The 19,284-nt window shown below is 43.5% G+C and overlaps 1 protein-coding gene across 1 annotated transcript in view; it reads right to left on the bottom strand.

Annotated features, from left to right (window-relative positions):
- ITIH2 (inter-alpha-trypsin inhibitor heavy chain 2) overlaps window positions 1-19,284 on the bottom strand; it is a 46,680-nt gene that overhangs the window by 3,826 nt on the left and 23,570 nt on the right. Inside the window, 11 exon segments of the mRNA XM_017872489.1 lie at window positions 1,234-1,406; window positions 1,919-2,117; window positions 2,952-2,981; window positions 2,984-3,064; window positions 6,526-6,663; window positions 10,137-10,306; window positions 12,770-12,909; window positions 13,251-13,436; window positions 15,082-15,263; window positions 17,382-17,507; window positions 18,091-18,259. Coding sequence (XP_017727978.1) covers window positions 1,234-1,406; window positions 1,919-2,117; window positions 2,952-2,981; window positions 2,984-3,064; window positions 6,526-6,663; window positions 10,137-10,306; window positions 12,770-12,909; window positions 13,251-13,436; window positions 15,082-15,263; window positions 17,382-17,507; window positions 18,091-18,259 — 1,594 coding nt within the window.

The raw sequence follows: 19,284 nt of genomic DNA, 5'->3' as shown, positions 1-19,284 counted from the left end.
TAGAGACGGGGTTTCACCGAGTTAGCCAGGATGGTCTTGATCTCCTGACCTCATGATCTGCCTGCCTCGGCCTCCCAAAGTGCTGGGATTACAGACATGAACCACCACTCCCAGCCCCTTATTTTTTTTTTTAATTGAAGAGATGGGGCCGGGTGTGGTGGCTCACACCAGTAATCCTAGCACTCTGGAGGCCAAGCCGGGCAGATCACCTGAGGTTGGGAGTTCCAGACCAGCCTGACCAACATGGAGAAACCCCATCTCTACTAAAAATACAAAATTAGCCGGGCATGGTGGTGCATGCCTGTAATCCCAGCTACTCGGGAGGCTGAGGGAAGAGAATCACGTGAACCGTGGAGGCAGAGGTTGCAATGAGCTGAGATTGTGCCATTGCACTTCAGCCTGGACAACAAGAGCGAAACTCCATCTCATAAATAAATACGTAAATAAAAAAATAAATTTAAGAGATGGAGTCTCCTTTTATCACCCAGGCTGGAGCACAGTGGCACAGTCACAGCTCACTGCAGCCTCTAATTCCTGGACTCGGGGAATCCCACCCCAGCTTCCTGAGTAGCTGGGACTCCAGGCAGGATCCACCACATCCTGCTAATTATTTTTATTTCCTACTTTTTTGGTAGCGATGGGGTGCCCAGGCTGATCTTCCTCAAACAATCCACCTGCCCAGGCCTCCTAAAGTGCTGGGATTACATGAGCCACCGTGCCTGGAGCTCATGGTCATTTTATACATGAGGTTGGTCTAGTGGATTTTAAGTAAATTGAGCACCCTGATGGCAGGAAAGTGAGGTGAGCACCTGAGAGCATAGCTCAGATCACAGGAACAAGATTTGCTTGTGATGTCACAGGCTTTGTATTTGAGCCTTTCTTAAAATACTAGGGACAGTTGTCCAGGGTGTTCTGCTTGTTATCACAGACCTCCTAAATGGGTTCACCTTGCTTCAGTTAGAAAAAAATCTTTAACATAAAACTTGTAATGTATCTGTCCCTTCTCTTAACTTGCCCAGTTTGTGATGCTGAAATCCTGGCCCTGGACAGCCTTGTCTAGAACGGCAAAAGGTCCTGGCTGTCACATTCCCGAGTGACCCCACGCTGCTATGTTGGTCCTCTGTGCTCTGGAGTCCACACCTGCCATGTCCTCAACTTGTAACCACTGTCAGCCAAAGCTGCTAAAGAATTAGAGTGGCCCCACCCTCGTCAGATGGTCAGTAGACACTTTACCTATTAGTCCGTGGGCATGAGGTGAAAACTTGTTTGTAGAGGGGATGTAGATTCCCAGGAAGTCAACATTGATGGGATGCTTCTTCCAAACACGATGAAGTAAAACAGAAAAGGACATTTCTTTGTCCAAGGTGATAGTTACCACTTTTTCTTTCTTCACTGAGATCTGCACCCTGGTGTGAAAGTCCAAGTGGCATTAAACCATTCCAGAACAGACCTTTTTAGAAAGTCATTCTTCTCACCCCTAATATGAACTCTTCACTCCTCCCAGACAATTCCGCTAGTTATCTAAGCGCTTGCAACAGTTTATAGATAAACGATCGATTAACGGATACTCATTGGGAAGCTTCTATGCAGAGGACACAATCATGGCATTTGGAGCGCACTCTGCGATAGAGTGGGGTATAGATTTCAGCTGGTGGGTTCGTTCGCTGACCAGCACATACACAGTGAGTGCTTACTGACGCCAGGCACTAGACTAGGTCCTGGGACCCAATGGTGACCAAAAACACAGTGCCCACTGCCAGGAACAGAGGAGGAAGTGAGAACAATTGTTCTGAACCTCAACTTCCTTATATTTAAAACGATGATTTTATTTTTTTAATGTTGATGTCACTGATGCCTGGATTTAGTTATACAGTCATGTGTCACGGACAGGCCTGAGTTCAGATGGAATCGTACTTGCCTCTGATTCATGACTTTAGCCGTGTCGGACCAGGACAAGGCAAATGTGCTAGAACCACCACTCAGGGTGATGGTCTCAGTGCTGATTTCTATTTTTACGTCTTCACTTTGGAAATAAAATCCCAGTTTTCCAAAATAGGTGCTTAGTTTTCCATTGTTGGGCTTCTTGGCACCAACAAGCTGACCATTGATTACAATTCCTACAGGAAAGAACAAAATGAGTTTTTCTCTTGTGTGCCCTTTATTTTGCGTGTGTGGGTACTATAGTTCAAATTTATAAAACTTGGCAATATAGGAAAGTTGTAATTTTGCTTCAGGATTTACATAACATTTTCTTCTTTGTGCTTCTCATTGTATAACATATATTTTAATATAACAGTTACAAAATTTAATAAAATTTAATTTAATAATTTTATATCAGCTATAAAATTTAATTGTCAGTGTATAAAATGTAATTTAAATAATTTACTATCATATAGTGTTTAAATGAATTTTTGCATGTGTGTGACGGAGTCTCGCTCTGTCGCTAAGGCTGGAGTGCAGTGGCACAATCTCGGCTCACTGCAACCTCCACCTCCCGGGTTCAAGCAATTCTCCTGCCTCAGCCTCCTGAGTAGCTGGGATTACAGGTGTGTGCCACCATGCCCGGCTAATTTTTTTTTTTTGTATTTTTAGTAGTTGGGGAGTTTTGTCATGTTGGCCAGGCTGGTCTTGAACTCCTGATCTCAGGTGAACCGCCCGCCTCAGCCTCCCAAAGTGCTGAGATTGCAGGTGTGAGCCACCACGCCTGGCTCATATTTAAATTAATTATATCACAACAAGATCTGCTAGTTCATACTCAGAGAGAGGGTATATATTTTGAGCTATGATGGTTCAAAATAGTTAAGAATATATTTATAATTTAATTTCTCACTAATATCACTGAAATATATAGCACTTCTATGAAGGTGAGAAAGAAAGAAATCCAAGGCAGTGACAGGAAAGCATGACAGTGACCTAATTGTCTAAAGCAAATATGATTTATTTTATTTTACCTGATTCTGGGTCAGAAACCAGGTTGAGGATTTTCCAGGTTCCGAGTCAATATTGAAACAAATGTTCTTTTGGCTTTTGGGTAGATAAATGATGAAATGTGGGTCATTTTCAACTGGAAAATATGCAAAGAAAATGTAAATAAAATCATTAAAAGGAAGATGATTTTGAACACTATATCATTCCTGAACATCTTTAATTTAATCAGAACAAATATTTATTGTGCTTCTCCTTTGTGCTCGGTACTCCTCCAGGCCTCGGGGACCCAGTGGTTCATACTCCATTGTCCCTCTGTCATGCAGCACTTCATCAGAAATGTGAAGTGACTTGACCCTCATTTTAGGAAAGTTGTTGGTGGCAGTATGAATAAAAGCTTGCAGAGGAGTTACGGGAAGCTCATGCAGTGGCTAAACCTGTCACTCAGGCCAGAAATGTTCAGTTCACACCTCCAGGTTCATGCTCTGCAGTCCACAAATACGTGGTTAGTTGATTTTTGTTGGAGCCGGACACTACAGGGCATTGTAAAAACACAGAACAGGCCAGGTGCGGTGGCTCACACCTGTAATCCCAGCACTTTGGGAGGCTGAGGTGGGTGGATCACGAGGTCAGGCATTCAAGACCAGCCTGGCCAGCATAGTGAAACCCCGTCTCTACTAAAAATACAAAAAATTAGCCAGGTATGGTGGTGGGCACCTGCAATCCCAGCTACTCGGGAGGCTGAGGCAGGAGAATTGCTTGAACCTGGGAGGCAGAGGTTGCAGTGAGCCAAGATGGTGCCACTGCACTCCAAGCTGGGTGACAGTGCAAGACTCCATCTCAAAAATAAATAAATAAATAATAAAATAAAATAAAAAACACACACAGCAAAGGCTCTTTTAAAAATACTCTTGACCAGGCCTGGTGGCTCACTCCTGTAATCCCAGCACTTTGAGATGCCAAGGTGAACGGATCACCTGAGGTCGGGAGTTCGAGACCAACCTGACCAACATGGAGGAAACCCCCCCCCATCTCTATTAAAAAAAAAAAAATTGGCCAGGTGTAGTGGCGGGTGACTGTAATCCCAGCTACTCAGCAGCTGAGGCAGGAGAATTGCTTGAACCCAGGAGGCGGAGGTTGCAGTGAGCCGAGATTGAGCCATTGCACTCTAGCTTGGGCAACAAGAGCGAAACTCCATCTCAAAAATAAAAACTAAAAGAAACCCTTACACAATCATTATATTATGATATCCTCTTTCTTCCTCTACACAAATATGGTAGTTTGAAATATTCTGTTTGAAGAAAATTGCTTTTATTAAAGACAACGATTGGTTTCGCCATTTAATTAACTCAAATCCCACCAATCAGACCTTCTGATAAGCAATAGTGAATCAGTGCTGCCCCTAAGTTGACAGAATTCAAGACAACAGAAATGAAGCATCACAGTTAAATGGGTCGGTCCAGCCTGAAATTTTGATCAGGCTGAAAGTAGATCAAGGACCTCCGTGACTAATGTTATAGATTCCCAGCACCTGAGGTTTATGGGCAGCACACTGGTCAGTGATAACTGAGCTTGTACTAGGAAAGAGAAACTTGTATCCACCCTGCAGGGAGGGTGTTATCATCCCCGTTTTAGCGGTGGCTGCTTGAGCCCTAGAGGGGTTTCAGTGTATGACCAAGGTCATGGGGCAGATGTATCTCCAGGACTGTCTGACTTTGAAGTCCTCATCCTTTGTACTGCATCCTACGACAGAGATGAGAAACTTGGAAGAAGCACTACAGCCTTAACTGGGAAGAATATTTAAAGGTAAATTAACTTGGTCTCAACAATTTTCTCCAAAAGCTTTATTTTGCAAAGCCACAGTTTAAGCAGCTCACTCCCTGGGCATCACGGTAGTGTCTGGCTCTCAGAAAGTGCTGGTTGGAAAGGCACAGTAAAAGCAATGGCTCTTCCAGCGTAGTCAACTTCCGCACGGATTCCCCACTCATGCGTGGCAGCGGACGTTTGCTACTGTTAACTGAGACTTCTGCATGGTCCCTCCTGGGCCTCCCACCCCCACAGAGCTGGGGTAGGAGAGGGAAGTGTTGTACAAAGCACTACCAGCAATGGAGGGTGAGGGAGCAAGTTACTTGTGGCCTAGAAATCATTTTAGAGATAAGCCCTAGGGTGAGATGAAGTTACTATTTATCATCCTATTTTATCTTACCATATTTTATTTTGAGACAGAGTCTTGCTCTGTCACCCAGGCTGGAGTGCAGTGGCACAATCTCAGCTCACTACACCCTCCACCTCCCAGGTGCAAGCAATTCTCCTGCCTCAGCCTCCCGAGTAGCTGGGATTACAGGCACCTGCCACCACACCCAGCTAATTCTTGTATTTTTAGTACAGACAGGGTTGGCCAGGCTGGATTTGAACTCCTGACCTCAAGTGATCTGCTCTCCTCAGCCTCCCAAAGTGCTGGGATTACAGGCATGAGCCACCATGCCAGGTCTCTATTTTATTTTTTGAGACAGGGTCTCCCTCCCTCTGTCACCCAGGCTGGAATGTAGTGGTGAAATAATAGCTCACTGCAACGTTGAACTTCTGGGCTCAGGCAATCCTCCCACCTCAACCTCTTGAGTAGCTGTGACTACAGGTGAACCACTATGCCTGGCTAATTTTTTGAAAAGGGTTTTTTTTTTTTTCTGGTTTCTCAAACTCCTGGCCTCAAGCAATCCTCTCCCACCTGAGCCTCCAAAAGTACTGAGATTACAGGTGTGAGCCATGTGCCTTGCCTGAAATAACAGTAAATGTCCATTCAAAGTCCTTGCTAAGTTTTCTCTGCTACAACATGATATTTGGTATGTGCTAGGCATACAACCTTGAGAACCAGCTTTGAGGCTTTCTTGATGGAAAGGTCTATATTCCAGGCAGTCAAGAAAGCTGCACGGTTCTAGGACCAGCAGGAACCACCCTTCTAAATTTCAAACTCTCAAGCTGGGACTTTGCACCTTCCTTCAGGGAGAGGGATGTGCTCTGTCTCTGAGTGTTGAAATTTACTTTTTTTCTAATAAAAAGAAAAGTAAGGAAAGACAAGCTGCACACAGCTTTTCTAGGTGAACTAGCTAATTGCCAGCAGCTGTGATCTCTGTGGGTGAAGGCTGCAATGCAAGGAGCTGGGAACAGGAGAGATGACACTGTCTCTCCCATTTCCACGGGGCAGCTCCCCCTCTCACATGCTCTGGGAGAAGATGCCAAAGAGGTTGTCAATGGAAAGGCAAAGAAATCTGCGATTACACAAGGAAGCCACAGCCACCAAAACTCACAAAGAAATACATTTTCCTGGCTTTTAGATGACCACAGCTACTACCCAAACCTCCCGCTGAAACTGTTTGCAGAAAGATTTTTTTAAAGACTGAACAAAACTAGGATTCCGTAAATACATGATTAAAAACAAAATAAGGTGTATTTCTATAGAAAAACAGGTGATCTGCCTGCCTTGGCCTCCCAAAGTGCTGGGATTACAGGCATGAGCCACTGCACCCGGCCTCATTCACACAATGCTTCCCGGGATTATGGTCGCCTGAGTTCTGGGACATGCAAGTAGTGTAGAAGCTTTACCTCTCATCACATGTGGGGGTGGCGTGGACTCCAGCACCTGAGCTCCTTGTGCCAGCATGGAGATCACGGGCGTTGGTGAAGGATGGACCCAAGACGGGATGGAATCTGGAGCCACTTTGCTGCCGTAATACAGGGCCCCTGAGTAGAAAAACCTGCATCTGTTAGTTTCTAGGTTTACGTTTCCACGGAAATTGCTCACCATGTCAAGAATCTGTTTTATGCACCCCCAGATGTTGTCAGCTTAGGTTTTCTCCTCTATTTTTATTCCAGAGTTCTCTCTTGTTGGGTTCCCTCTGGCATGTTGCTGAGGGAGGGGGCCAGTGATACGGTTCTCTCTGGAGTCTGGAGCCTGAGCAAGGGTGGCAGTGGGAGGAACCACTTTATAGGGCTGGGGAAGGGCCCGGTGACTCCAGGGCAGGCTGGGGATCTAAGTCTGGGAGAAGGCCCAGGTTACCGTGGCACCTTCCTGGCTCCATCTCTATTCACTCACAAACAAGCCGAGCAGGTTAGTTTCCCAGAGAGGTGAGAGAGATTTCGCATGACAACAAAAAGCACTTTTTGCTTTCCGATAGCCAGGCTAGCTGTCTGTGAGAAAGTCATGCCTAGAAACTAATCTAGGGTTCATTTGTCCCTAGATCTATTTAGCTGTGAGTCTACAGGCTGTTGTCACTGGGACATTACAAGTCAGAGTTCCCTGAACGATAGACCAGTGCAGTAAACTTGGTGTCATGCTTGAACGAAATTAAAAATGCACAAAATCCTTCCATTGTGTGCAAAGCATTCTTAAGAATATATTTCACAGAAATCCAAATACCGCATGTTCTCACTTACCTTGGGAACTACATTGAAAAGTCAATACTGTGTACTACACGGAGTAAAGATGGAAATAATAGACACTGGGAACTTCTAGGGGGGAGAGGGAGGGAAAGGGGGAGGTTGGGGGGGAGGGTTGAAAAATTACTGAGTACCATGGTCGCTACCTGGGTGACATGATCATTTGTACCCCAAGCCTCAGTAACATGCAATATATCCAAGTAACTTGCGCATTTAGCCCCTGAATCTAATATATTATATATCATATATTATAGGTAGTATAATTATATGTAATATAATTATTATATATCATAAGCTATAATACATATTTTATATATAGCCTTATGCTGTATTATTTTAATTATCTTAAATATATTATATTATTTTATATACTAGATATATAAATTATATATAATAATATATTATATATTATATATTACATATAACGATATTAATAATTATACTATTATCTATAATATATATTTTATATGTACTTGTGTGTGTGTATCATATATGTATATATGTTTCAGTAGGACCAGTCCCCAAGAAAGAGAAGAGAAAGAGATGTATAAACCTGAGGTCTCCTAGCCCTGGGTGCAGGCACCCTCAGGGGTACCTGGAGACTTTCTGCAGGACTCAGAGATCATGGACTGTTTGAAAGGCAATTTCTAGAGTCTCAGTCTAGACATAGACTCGTTCCTAAAGAAACCCTTTTCTCCCAGTTTACAAGCAGAAGGCCTGCTCTTCTCCACTCCCCTCCCGAAAAAGTCCTCCAGGAACCAAAACATCCATTGGAATATTGATGTAGGGCGAAAAACGTGATTCCAATGATGGGGAGCGAATGCTTGTCCAAGCCACAGGGCTTCCAATTCTTTGCTTTCAACAAAATTGAGGAAGGGCTCACGTTGTCAGCTGATAAATTATACAAGATTTTTTGGACACTAGGTCCATATGCATGTTTTGGCATATAAATTTCAAAGAGTTCAGATAAGAGAGTAACTGAATATAACCAGACACTTGCCATTTCTGTCTACTCATCTGTACCAACCAATATTTATCGGGACTTCTGCCCATACAAGTTTTCTTAGAAGTAGAATTGATGCTGAATCCTGTCTCTTTCAATCCATTCATAAATAATACTTATCCATGAATACACGAAAACACCCAGTCACATTTTCCCAGTAAGAGATTATAGATGATTTCCACTCCAATTTTACTTATGTGTAATCAAATTTATAATTTATTTCTATTATTTTGCTCACTTGGCTACTAGTAGTAATATTAATCAGACCCAGTTCAGAAGAGAATTTCGAATACTCAGAATCTTATGGTTATGATTTTAAATTAAATTTTAATTAAAATTAAAATTTATAACTTTTTTTCTTATAGATAAGTGAGGTGATTACTAAAAGAAGCGTAAAAATATATTACAATAGGATATAGTTCTGCTGGGCAAGTGGAGTGGAAATACAAGTTCAACTAGAAAAAAGAATAATGTAAAACTTCCAATAATTTTTTTTTTCCGAGACAAGGTCTTATTCTGTCACTCAGGCTAGAGTGCAGTGGCATCACTGGCTCACTGCAACCTTCACCTCCCAGGCTCAAGCAATCCTCCCACCTCAGCCTCCTGAGTATTTGGGACTATGGGCACGTGCCACCATGCCTGGATAATTTTAGTATTTTTTTCTAAAGATGGGGTTTTGCCATGTTGACCAGGCTGGTCTCATATTCATAGGCTCAAGCAGTTAACCCACGCCAGCCTCCCAAAGTGCTGGGATTATAGGCATGAGCCACCATGTCTGGCCAGTTTCTAATAATTGTAATATAGGATTTGCTTATGTAGTTTCAAAAAATGAATGATAGTAACCAATTAGGTATTCTGTTTCATTAGATGTATTGAAAACAGTGATGTGGTCGGGCATGGTGGCTCACGCCTATAACCCCAGCACTTTGGGAGGCCAAGGCAGGTGGATCGCCTGAGGTCAGGAGTTCGAGACCAGCCTGGCCAACATGGTGAAAACCTGTCTCTACTAAAAATACAAAAAATTAGCCGGGCGTGGTGGCACATGCCTGTAATCCCAGCTACTTGGGAGGCTGAAGTCGGAGAATTGCTTGAACCTGGGAGGCTGAGGTTGCAGTGAGCCGAGATCGTGCCATTGTGCTCCAGCTGGGGCAACAGAGCAAGACTCTGTCTCCAAAAAAAAAAAACAAAACAAAAAAAAGAAAAGAAAAGAAAGGAAAAAACAGAAAAGAAAACAGTGATGTAACAGTTTTATTTTAAAAGGTCAATATTTATAAAATACTGTAATTATGTTAGTTGCATATAGAAATTATATTTGTTGCCCAGGAGTTGGAAGCTGCAGTGAGATGTGATGGTACCCAGGCTGGAGTGCAGTGGTCCTCCTGGGCTCGAGAGATCCTCCTGCCTCAGCTTCCCAAACAGGTGATATTACAGGTGCCCACCATCACACCCAGCTAGTTAAAATTTTTTTTCTTTAGAGATGGGGTCTCGCTATGTTGCCCAGGCTAAGATAAAAAATTTCAAATATTGATGTCAAAAATGTAGGAAGGGGTATGCGGGTTTTCAAAAGTTCCTTTGGGAAACATGGGAGCAAAAGGGTCAATTACCACAGCAATAATCCATCCTCCTCCCAGCTGGCAGGAAGAGCTTGGGCACAGGAGGGCCCAGGGCTGGGTGCAAGAGGTGGGCTGGAGTGGGAGAAAGCAGAGGCACTAGGACTTCCCCCCCGGGGCAAGAGAGCCGCCTGGCCACTTGTCCCCACAGGTACAGCCCTGACCTGAGCAGCAGGAGGGATCCTGGGGCGGGGCGTCCGCCAGCATGCGCTCGTCCCCAGCCTCGTTCTCAATCACCAGCGAGGTCAGCGGGGTCACAATGTGGTGGTCTAGAGACATCTGCAGGATCGATCTTGTAATTCTTCTCTTGGCGGCAGCTGTAGGAGCCAGGCTTCTGCATTCAAGAAGTAGAGGTGTTATGGAGCATGGCTGCATTGGAGTGGGAGCCCAAGTCAGCTCCCCGCCCCTGCACCCCACCGCTGCTGGGGTCCAACCTGGGGGTGGGGCGGGGCAGTATAACCGGGAAACAGAATTCACTGGCTTCAAGAAGCTGAGTATTTTATCTAGCTAAGTCCCAAGGTATTATTTATTTACTTATTTATTATTACTATTATTTTTGAGACAAGGTCTCGCCCTGTTGCCCAGGCTGGAATGCAGTGGCACAATCACGGTTCCCTGCAGCCTCAACCTCCCTGGCTCAAGCGATCCTCCTCCCTCAGCCTCCTGAGTAGCTGGGACTACAGGTGCATGCCACCATACCCAGCTAATTTTTGTATTTTTTGTAGAGATGGGCTTTTGCCATGTTGCCCAGGCTGATCTCAAACTCCTGGACTCAAGCAATCCACCCTCCTTGGGAGCCACACGTCTGGCTCCCAAGGCTTTTTTTTTTCTTTTTTCTTTTTCTTTTTTTTAACTTTATATTTTAGAGCAGTTTTAGGTTCGCAGTAAAATTATGCAGAAAGTATCAAGATTTTATACGTGCCCACTGCATACACACACGGTCCCCCATATACACGGCCTTCCCCACTGTCAGCATCCATCCCACATCAGAGTGCTGCATTCGTTACAATGGAAGAAGCTGACACATCATTATCACGCGGAGTCCACAGTTAACGTGGCTGACCCTTCATGTTGTCCAGTCTATGGGTTAAATGCATAATGACAGGTGTCCACCTTGGAGTATCATATAGGGTATCTTCACTGCCCTAAAAATGCTCTGTGCTCCACCTACTCCCCTCTCTCCCACCCTCCAACCTTTAGCAACTGCTGATCTTTTTATAAGAATGGTTTTCAAATCAATATTTAACGTCTGCCACAATTTGCTACATGCCTGTAAATACATCCAGTGTTCTTCTGTCAGACAGGGAGTTATTTCTCTTTTACTTCACAGTCATAGTTTACAGTCTTGTGTGTTTCTTCTAATCTTATCAACATCAGGGATTTTCTCTATGAGTTCAGTCATACAACAGGATTTCATTTTCCCAGCCTCATTTAGACCCTGTTCCATCTTCCTGCGAATCCTATCTAATAGATGGAATGAGGCTTGGGAATGGGAACTTTTATCAGACACCTCTGTGTAATTTTGATGCAGGTAGTCAAAGAACCATCCATGGCTCTAGGGACATAGTTTTCATGTTGGAGAGTTGAGATGCAGCTCGGCTGAGAAGCCAGAGGGGACATGGATGAGTATAGGGGAGCGTTTCCTTAGGGAATGTCATAATCACATGATCATTAAATTCTCTTTGGACAAGAAGCTGTTTTCAAGAGTAAATGCAAATACATGACTGATACATGAAGCAACCAGAGGGGACACAGATGAGCGTGGGGGAGCCCTTCCTTAGGGAACATCATAATCCTTAGTAATCATCAATTTCTTTTTGGACAAGAAGCCATTTTCAAGAATGCAGGGCCGGGCACGGTGGTTCACGCCTGTAATCCCAGCACATTGGGAGGCCGAGGCGGGCGGATCATGAGGTCAGGATCTCTTGGCGGCAGCTGTAGGAGCCAGTAAATGCAAATACACACCTGATACATGAAGCAACATGGGTGAATCTCACCAACATCATATTGAGTGAAAGAAGCCAGGAGCAGAGGAATACAGATTGCCTGATTATGCAAAATTTAGGATCAGGCAAAACTGATGATCACAGACATTGAAAGAGTAGATTCCACTGGAGGAGGGGGGTGGGTGTTGAGGGAGGGGAACAAGGGAACCTACCTCTGGATCTGGGTGGTGATTACATGGATGATAGATATAAAAACCCATTGAATGGTGCACTTAAAATTAATGCATTTTGGCTGGGCACAGTGGCTCATGCCTGTAATCCCAGCACTTTGGGAGGCTGAGGTGGGCAGATTACGAGTTCAGGAGATGGAGACCATCCTGGCTAATATGGTGAAACTCTGTCTCTACTGAAAATACAAAAAAATTTGCTGGGCGTGGTGGCGCACGCCTGTAATCCTAGCTACTCGGGAGGCTGAGGCAGGAGAATGACGTGAAACTGGGAGGCAGAGCTTACAGTTAGCCGAGATCGTACCACTGCACTCCGGCCTGGGTGACAGAGCGAGACTCTGTCTCAAAAATATAAATAAAATAAAGAAATAAATAAATAAAATAAAAAATAAAAAAATTAATGCCTTTTGCACACGTTACTGTATGTTATACCTCAATAAGGAAGAAAAAGAGTGAACCCAGCTTTCTCTAAAGTGTTCAGAACTAATGGAGGGTAATAATTCAAGCCTGTGCTAATTTGCTGTCTTTCTTGCTTCCAAACTCTTTTTGTGTATGAATGCATATATTCATGGTGGACATTTCAGTTCTGCAGATCCCGTGGTGTGGGTACTCTTCTCCTCTTACCGTTCAGCTAGCAGTTGGTTGATGGTTAGATAGGCCCACAGTTTCCTGGTGAAATCGGGATCTGCATGCTTGTCTTTTGATAGAAAATCCTGCAAGTCATCCATCTGGGCCAGGGTCTCCAGGACTAACTGTGTGTTAGCCTAGATGATGGAAAGTTCAGTTGAGAGACACCAGGTAACAGAATTATAGTTAATCGATTCACATGTTTAGTACCTGCTGCGAATGAATGGGAATAAAAAAGAAATGGAAGACAAAGCCTATTGAGGAAGGAAATGCATTTCTGTGCTTGGGATTGGGCTTGGGTGAAAGGGTCGGGATTTGTGGAATAGCTGGGAAGATGGCAGAGATATTCTCCTGTCTTCTCCATCACTGATTGCTTCTGTCCTACACCCATGATTCCCGGCAGGCAGAGCTGACATTCAAGAGGGAGTGTGTCTAGGGGGCCGATTACTAGATAGAATGGGCAGATAAGTGGAAGTACCGAAGTCGCCGTGATAATGCTCTCTATTTGATCCAATTTAGCAGGGTCAAATTTTCCTGCCACCACAATCTCTGAACCTCCAAAGTAGTTATGGAAATTGTTTTGAGTGACGTCCGTGACTGACGTATGGGGATAGTTGAACTGAACATTCTGGAGCAATGGAGTGGAGACCTGGTTGTAGAATTTCTACAATTCACAAAGAGAGAGAGAGAGAGAGAGAGAGAGAGAAATTATGTTCATACTGCTTTGTAGATCTAAAGCATCTTATTTTATTTTATATTTTATTTTATTTATTTATTTTGAGATGATGTCTCACTCTGTTGCCCAGGCTGGAGTGCAGTGGTGCAATCTCATCTCACTGCAACCTCTGCCTCCCAGGTTCAAGCGATTCTCCTGCCTCAGCCCCCCGAGTAGCTGGGATTATGGGCACTTGCCACCAAGCCTGGCTAAATTTTGTATTTTTAGTAGAGACAGATTTTCACCATCTTGGCCAGGCTGGTCTTGAACTTCTGGTCTTGTGATCTGCCTGCTTTGGCCTCCCAGAGTGCTGGGATTACAGGGATTACGTGCCCAGCTGATCTAAAACATTTTACTCTGAGATTCTTCAAAGGATCAGCAGATACCTCTTAATTTATTCACATGGGATGTCTGGGACAAAGGGAAATGCTCATAATTATCAGATTAAAAACAGAGAGAAGACAAAGACTTGTTGAGAACATTACCTTTGATTTAAGAGCCTGGCATTTTTTCCCCTTTCTGTTACAGTCAGCATGAAAACCTCTCAGACAAACTTATGATAAAAGTCAACAAGAGGCCAGGCGCGGTGGCTCATGCCTGTAATCCCAGCACTTTGGGAGGCGAAGGCGGGGGGATCACCTGAGGTCAGGAGTTCGAGACCAGCCTGGCCAACATGGTAAACCCCATCTCTTCTAAAAATACAAAAATTAGCCGGGTGTGGTGGAGCGTGCTTGTAATCTTGACTATTCAGCAGACTGAGGTGCGAGCATCGCCTGAACCCAGGAGGCGGAGGTTGCAGCGAGCCGAGATCACACCACTGCTCTCCAGCCTGGGTGACAAAGCAAGACTCGGTCTCAAAAAATAATAATAGTAATTAAATTTTTTAAAAAGTCAGTTGGGTTAATATTCCCCAAATCAGAATCTTATCTCTTACTTGTTCCCAAATTTAAATACGATGCCTGGTACTGACAAAGGGCGGGGAAAGACGTGTTCCTTTCCTACATCATCTTCTCATCTATTTAGTCAAAACAAACCAATAGTTTGTTTTTTTCAATGTATGTATTTTAATTTTAAAAAATTTATTTTTTGAACAGATGGATCTCACTATGTTGCCCAGGCTGGTCTTAAACCTCTGGGCTCAAGTGATCCTCCCACCCTGGCCTCCAAAGTGCTGGGATTACAGGCATGAGCCACCACACTCAGCCTCTATCTTAATACTTAAGAAAATTTACATTGTGAAAAATTGATACCAAGATGCCAATGCATGTTAAAGAGAAAATGGTTGGCCGTGATGACAAGAAGACCAATTGCTAGTGGGGCGGGAGAGCTACAAGGAGCTTTGATGATGCTCAGAAGACCTTTTTGTTCACGGGGTAGGAAAGCCGTTCCCATCACCCACCTGCCTCATACTTCACTGTTACTGCAGAAATATGAGGGTGGGGGGAAACGTGTGAGAAAGGAACTGAGCACTTTCCTGATCCTTCCAACCAAATATGACTGAGTTGAGTTCAGTTATGCATCATACATGCATCAGATATGGGTAGTTAAATGATTTCCAGTGAATAATAAAAAAAGAACAGAAGAAAAAGGTTACCTTAAGCTGGGAAGACGTGTCCTGGTTTCCATAAATCCTTTGTGCAATTCCACGGTTTTCATTGGACAGTCTCTTCAAAAAATCATAGTCCACATCAAATCCCATGCCCAAACTGAACAAGGAGATATTGTCTTGGATGTTCTCCTTCACATTTTTCTGAATTTTTGACAGTTTTAGTTCACCTAAAGTTGGTGATGACAGAAAGGAAAGGAATAAACAAGTCATGTCATAAAGTTTCTGGAAAATCCAGGGAGGGCAGTTTAGTAAAATTTGTCCAAATTAAAATTGCATTTATCCTTTGACCTAGTAACTCAATTTCTAGGAGTTTTTCTTAGAGATGCACTCATACATGTTGAAATGAAGTGTGGCTTGCGTTGCATAGCAACATTATTTGGGAATTAGCAACATATTGGAAACAACATAAATATACACCAATGAGAGGGCACTTGGTTAGATGATGATATGTTCAAACCGTGAGATACTATGCAGTTACTAAAAAGGACACGGCAATTCTTTGTACCAGACAATCTCAAGGACGTGTTTAGAGTAGGAAAAAAAAACTAGGTCAATATCAGGGTACATAGGATGCATTTGCAGGCAAGCTTGTATAAATGTATGCATGTGTATGTACGCATATACATATGCCTGTGTGCAAACATGTATATATAGTATACAGGCATGCATAAACTATCTGTGGAAAGATATACAAGAAACTGGCAACCAGTGACTGATTCCAGGAACAGGAACTGAATGGTTGAGAAACAGGAGTGAGAAACCATGATTAAACCAAATTATGGTTTAACTTTTTTTTTGAGACGGAGTCTCATGCTGTTGCCCAGGCTGGAGTGCGGTGGCGTGATCTCGGCTCACTGCAGCCTCCGCCTCCCGGGTTCAAGCGGTTCTCCTATCTCAGCCTCCCGAGTAGCTGGGACTACAGGTGCACGCCACCATGTCCGGCTAATTTTGTATTTTTAGTGGAGATGGGGTTTCACCATGTTGGCCAGGCTGGTCTGGAACTCCTGACCTCAGGTGCTCCACCCACCTCAGCCTCCCAAAGTGCTGGGATTACAGGTGTGAGCCACTGTGTTTAAAATATTTTAAACTATATTTCCTTTTCTACCTTATGATTTTATTCAAAACTTGAATTTTAAAAGTAATCTGATGAGAGGGAGAAAACCTTGGTTCTACTACAAATACATAACAATGGCTCTTTCTAGTCTCATTATTAATAAGATGGTTGCTCTCTGGCTTTCTAAAGCTCTGGCTGTCACTGTATTGCATTTTCATTCCGTTTGGCTGTGTCAGGATGTATCAGACCCAGTCCTAGTCTGTATGATAGCACACTCAGACAACACAGTCTGCCATTCACTATTACTGACAGTGGCCGGAATAAAGACACAAGTAAAACAAAGATAGCTGGGTGCAGTGGCTCACACCTGTAATCTCAACACTTTGGGAGGCCAAGGTGGGAGGACTGCTTGAGCCCAGGAGTTTGAGATCAGCCTGAGCAACAGAGTGAGACTTCGTCTCTCCAAAAAAAAAAAAAAAAAAAAAAAAGAGAGAGAAAAAGAAAAAAAGAAATTAGCTGAGTGTGGTGATGCACATATGTAGTCCCAGCCACTCAGGAGGCTGAGGTGGGAGGATCACTTGAGCACGGGAGGTTGAGGCTGCAGTGAGCTGTGTGTGCTCCACTGCACTCCCTCTTAGGTGACAGAGCAAGACCTTGTCTCAAAAAATAAATAAAATAAAACAATGTAACAAAAATAAAAGTAAATAATAGAAGAAGGGAGATGTTGCTGCCATTCTGTAGAAAGAAAAATGTTTAACTTCAAGGTTGTGTCAGAGAGCAGTCATTTCTCCAGCTGCAACTGGGAGAAGTGTGGAGAATAATAGGGAATATGCTACTGTGGCCTCCAAATGTACTGCTAGGAGATCTGGGATCAATATTCATCATTCACCACCCCCATACACCATCTTCACATACCTCAAGTTGAGGAAATAAATGCATTTCCCCAGAATGCATCAGCAATCCTCACAACCTACTGTTAAAATTCAGACTCAGATTTCCACATATTGTGGAGGTGGCACTGAGGCATTCAAGAGTGCCCTTGCTGAAAGTGTCTGAGCAGTAGCTTAGGGGGTGAGGGCTGCAGGATCAGAAGACCTCCTTTAGGAAGCATGGGTTTAAAATGTTCTAGAAACTCAGGCAAATGCCATTAGAGTTTCCCTTTTAGGCAAACCACCATTCCAAGAAACAACAGTGAAAGTGTTTGTCGTGACAAAGTTGAAGTGACACTTGCCCACTGTTGGATCTCCATCAGAAACCAAAATGATCAGCGAGACGGAGTTGGGGTCCAACAGTCCCAAGTTATTGGCTTCATTCAAAATGAAGATTGCCCGCAGGAGTGCTTCATTGATGTTTGTGCCTGTTGAAGTAGCATAATGAAATGTTAGGTATGCGTTCTCGCCACACACAGAAAATCCCATCCTGGATTCAGACTCGTATGTTGGTGGATCACTTATCCGTCAGTTATTCCATGCCAAAATCATTTCCTTGCTTTCTGAGTGACACAAACTGTGCTCAAGCTGGTGGTCCCCCAGTGCAGTGAAAGATTCACTTGGAAGCAAACTATCCCCTTAGAGATGAATTAGCCCTTTCAAAGCACAGACTGCTAGTTTGTTAAACACCAGGCTAAAGTATCCAACTCAGCCTTGCCAAGATACTCTGAAGACAGTAACATTTTATGCTTTATGCAGGCAATAAAGAAGGCCAGTGTCACGGAACCTTTTTCTGAGAGAGATTAAAATGGTTTAAAGTTGTGTGGGCTGGATTACAAATTCTACTTTCACTACAAACTTAGCATTCATCCATTACCAATAAATGTATTATTTGAGGCAGGATCTTGAAGGCTGGGGAAAGACTACTGTGATGGGAATAACGCTTCTTAAGTGAACCATGATTTGAACCCAAAGGAAGTGTCTCCTTGGGCTTTAGCCCAACACACTCACCTCCACTGGGCTGGATTTTCTCAATATACCTCTTGGCATCTGCAACCTGTGTTTTGGTAGCTGAAATTAAATCATTTCTCCAAGTTCGAACGTTCTGGTTGAAGTCAATCACAGAGAAATGGTCTTCTGCTCTGAGGTCATCCAATATGGTCTTCATTGCCTCCACAGTCTATTTCAATAGAGAATAAAGACGGGTCCCATTACAGAAAATCTGAGCCTCAGAGGAAGTAGGAAGACCGATCATTGATCCTGGTCATCTTTCAAGTTATTCTCAAGCTAAACTTTTTCCAGAAAACCTCTTGAGCCCATCTCAGTCAATGCAGACCTACCCCTTATTTATTCTGAGCATGTATCGTTGGCTTTTTGATACTTTTACTATCTTATTTTGCTATGCACAACCAGTTTGACTAGACTTTATGTTAAGGATCACAAACTTCGAGTGCCACCTTTATGATGCCTGAAAATAAAATATATTTCTCAAGTCCCTCTACTCACCCAGTCTCTTAAACTATTTCCTCATCTTTCTCTTTAAACCACCGCCATCACCCCCTTTCTCTAGCTTACGTGTGATTACTTTGATTCCAACTCCACTGAGAAACTGAAGGAGACAGAATAACTTTCCCACAGACTCTCACTACCATAAAATCCCAACTAGTGATATTTGTACCCATACATTTTTCTTTTGTACTTGATAACTAGCAGTATTTCTACCTAATGCAAACCCACCTACTCATGACCTAGATTTCATTCCCTCTCTTTGACTAAAGAACATGGTTCCGGCAATTGTCCTTTGCCTTTTCAACTTCCCTATTCTGCTGGTACATTTCCATCAATATAAAAATATGTTATTTCTCACCCTTCTACAAACCTCATGTGCATCCACTTTCTTCATTTCTTAGCTTTCTTCTGCAATAAAATTCCTAGAGAGAATTGTCTAAACACACTGTCTCCAAATCTTCTCTTCCTATTCTCTCATAAGCCCACTCCTTTCGGGTTTTCCTCCCTGTCACTGTACTGAAACTGCCCATGTCAAGGTCACCAATGATGCTAATGGCACTAAATCCAAAGGTGCATCTTCATTTCTCGTGCAACTCAACCTGTCACCAGCAGGTGCTCTCATCTCCCTCCTGAACACAAATTCCTCAATTGTCTTCCAGGGCCTCATTCTCTCTTGATTTGTCTCCCCTACTTACT

The sequence above is a fragment of the Rhinopithecus bieti genome, unplaced genomic scaffold (assembly GCF_001698545.2).
Source record: "Rhinopithecus bieti isolate Rb0 unplaced genomic scaffold, ASM169854v2 scaffold_6933, whole genome shotgun sequence".
Taxonomy (NCBI): Eukaryota; Metazoa; Chordata; class Mammalia; order Primates; family Cercopithecidae; genus Rhinopithecus; species Rhinopithecus bieti.
Note: the sequence above shows the minus strand (reverse complement) of the source record. Positions and strands in the feature narration are given on the sequence as shown.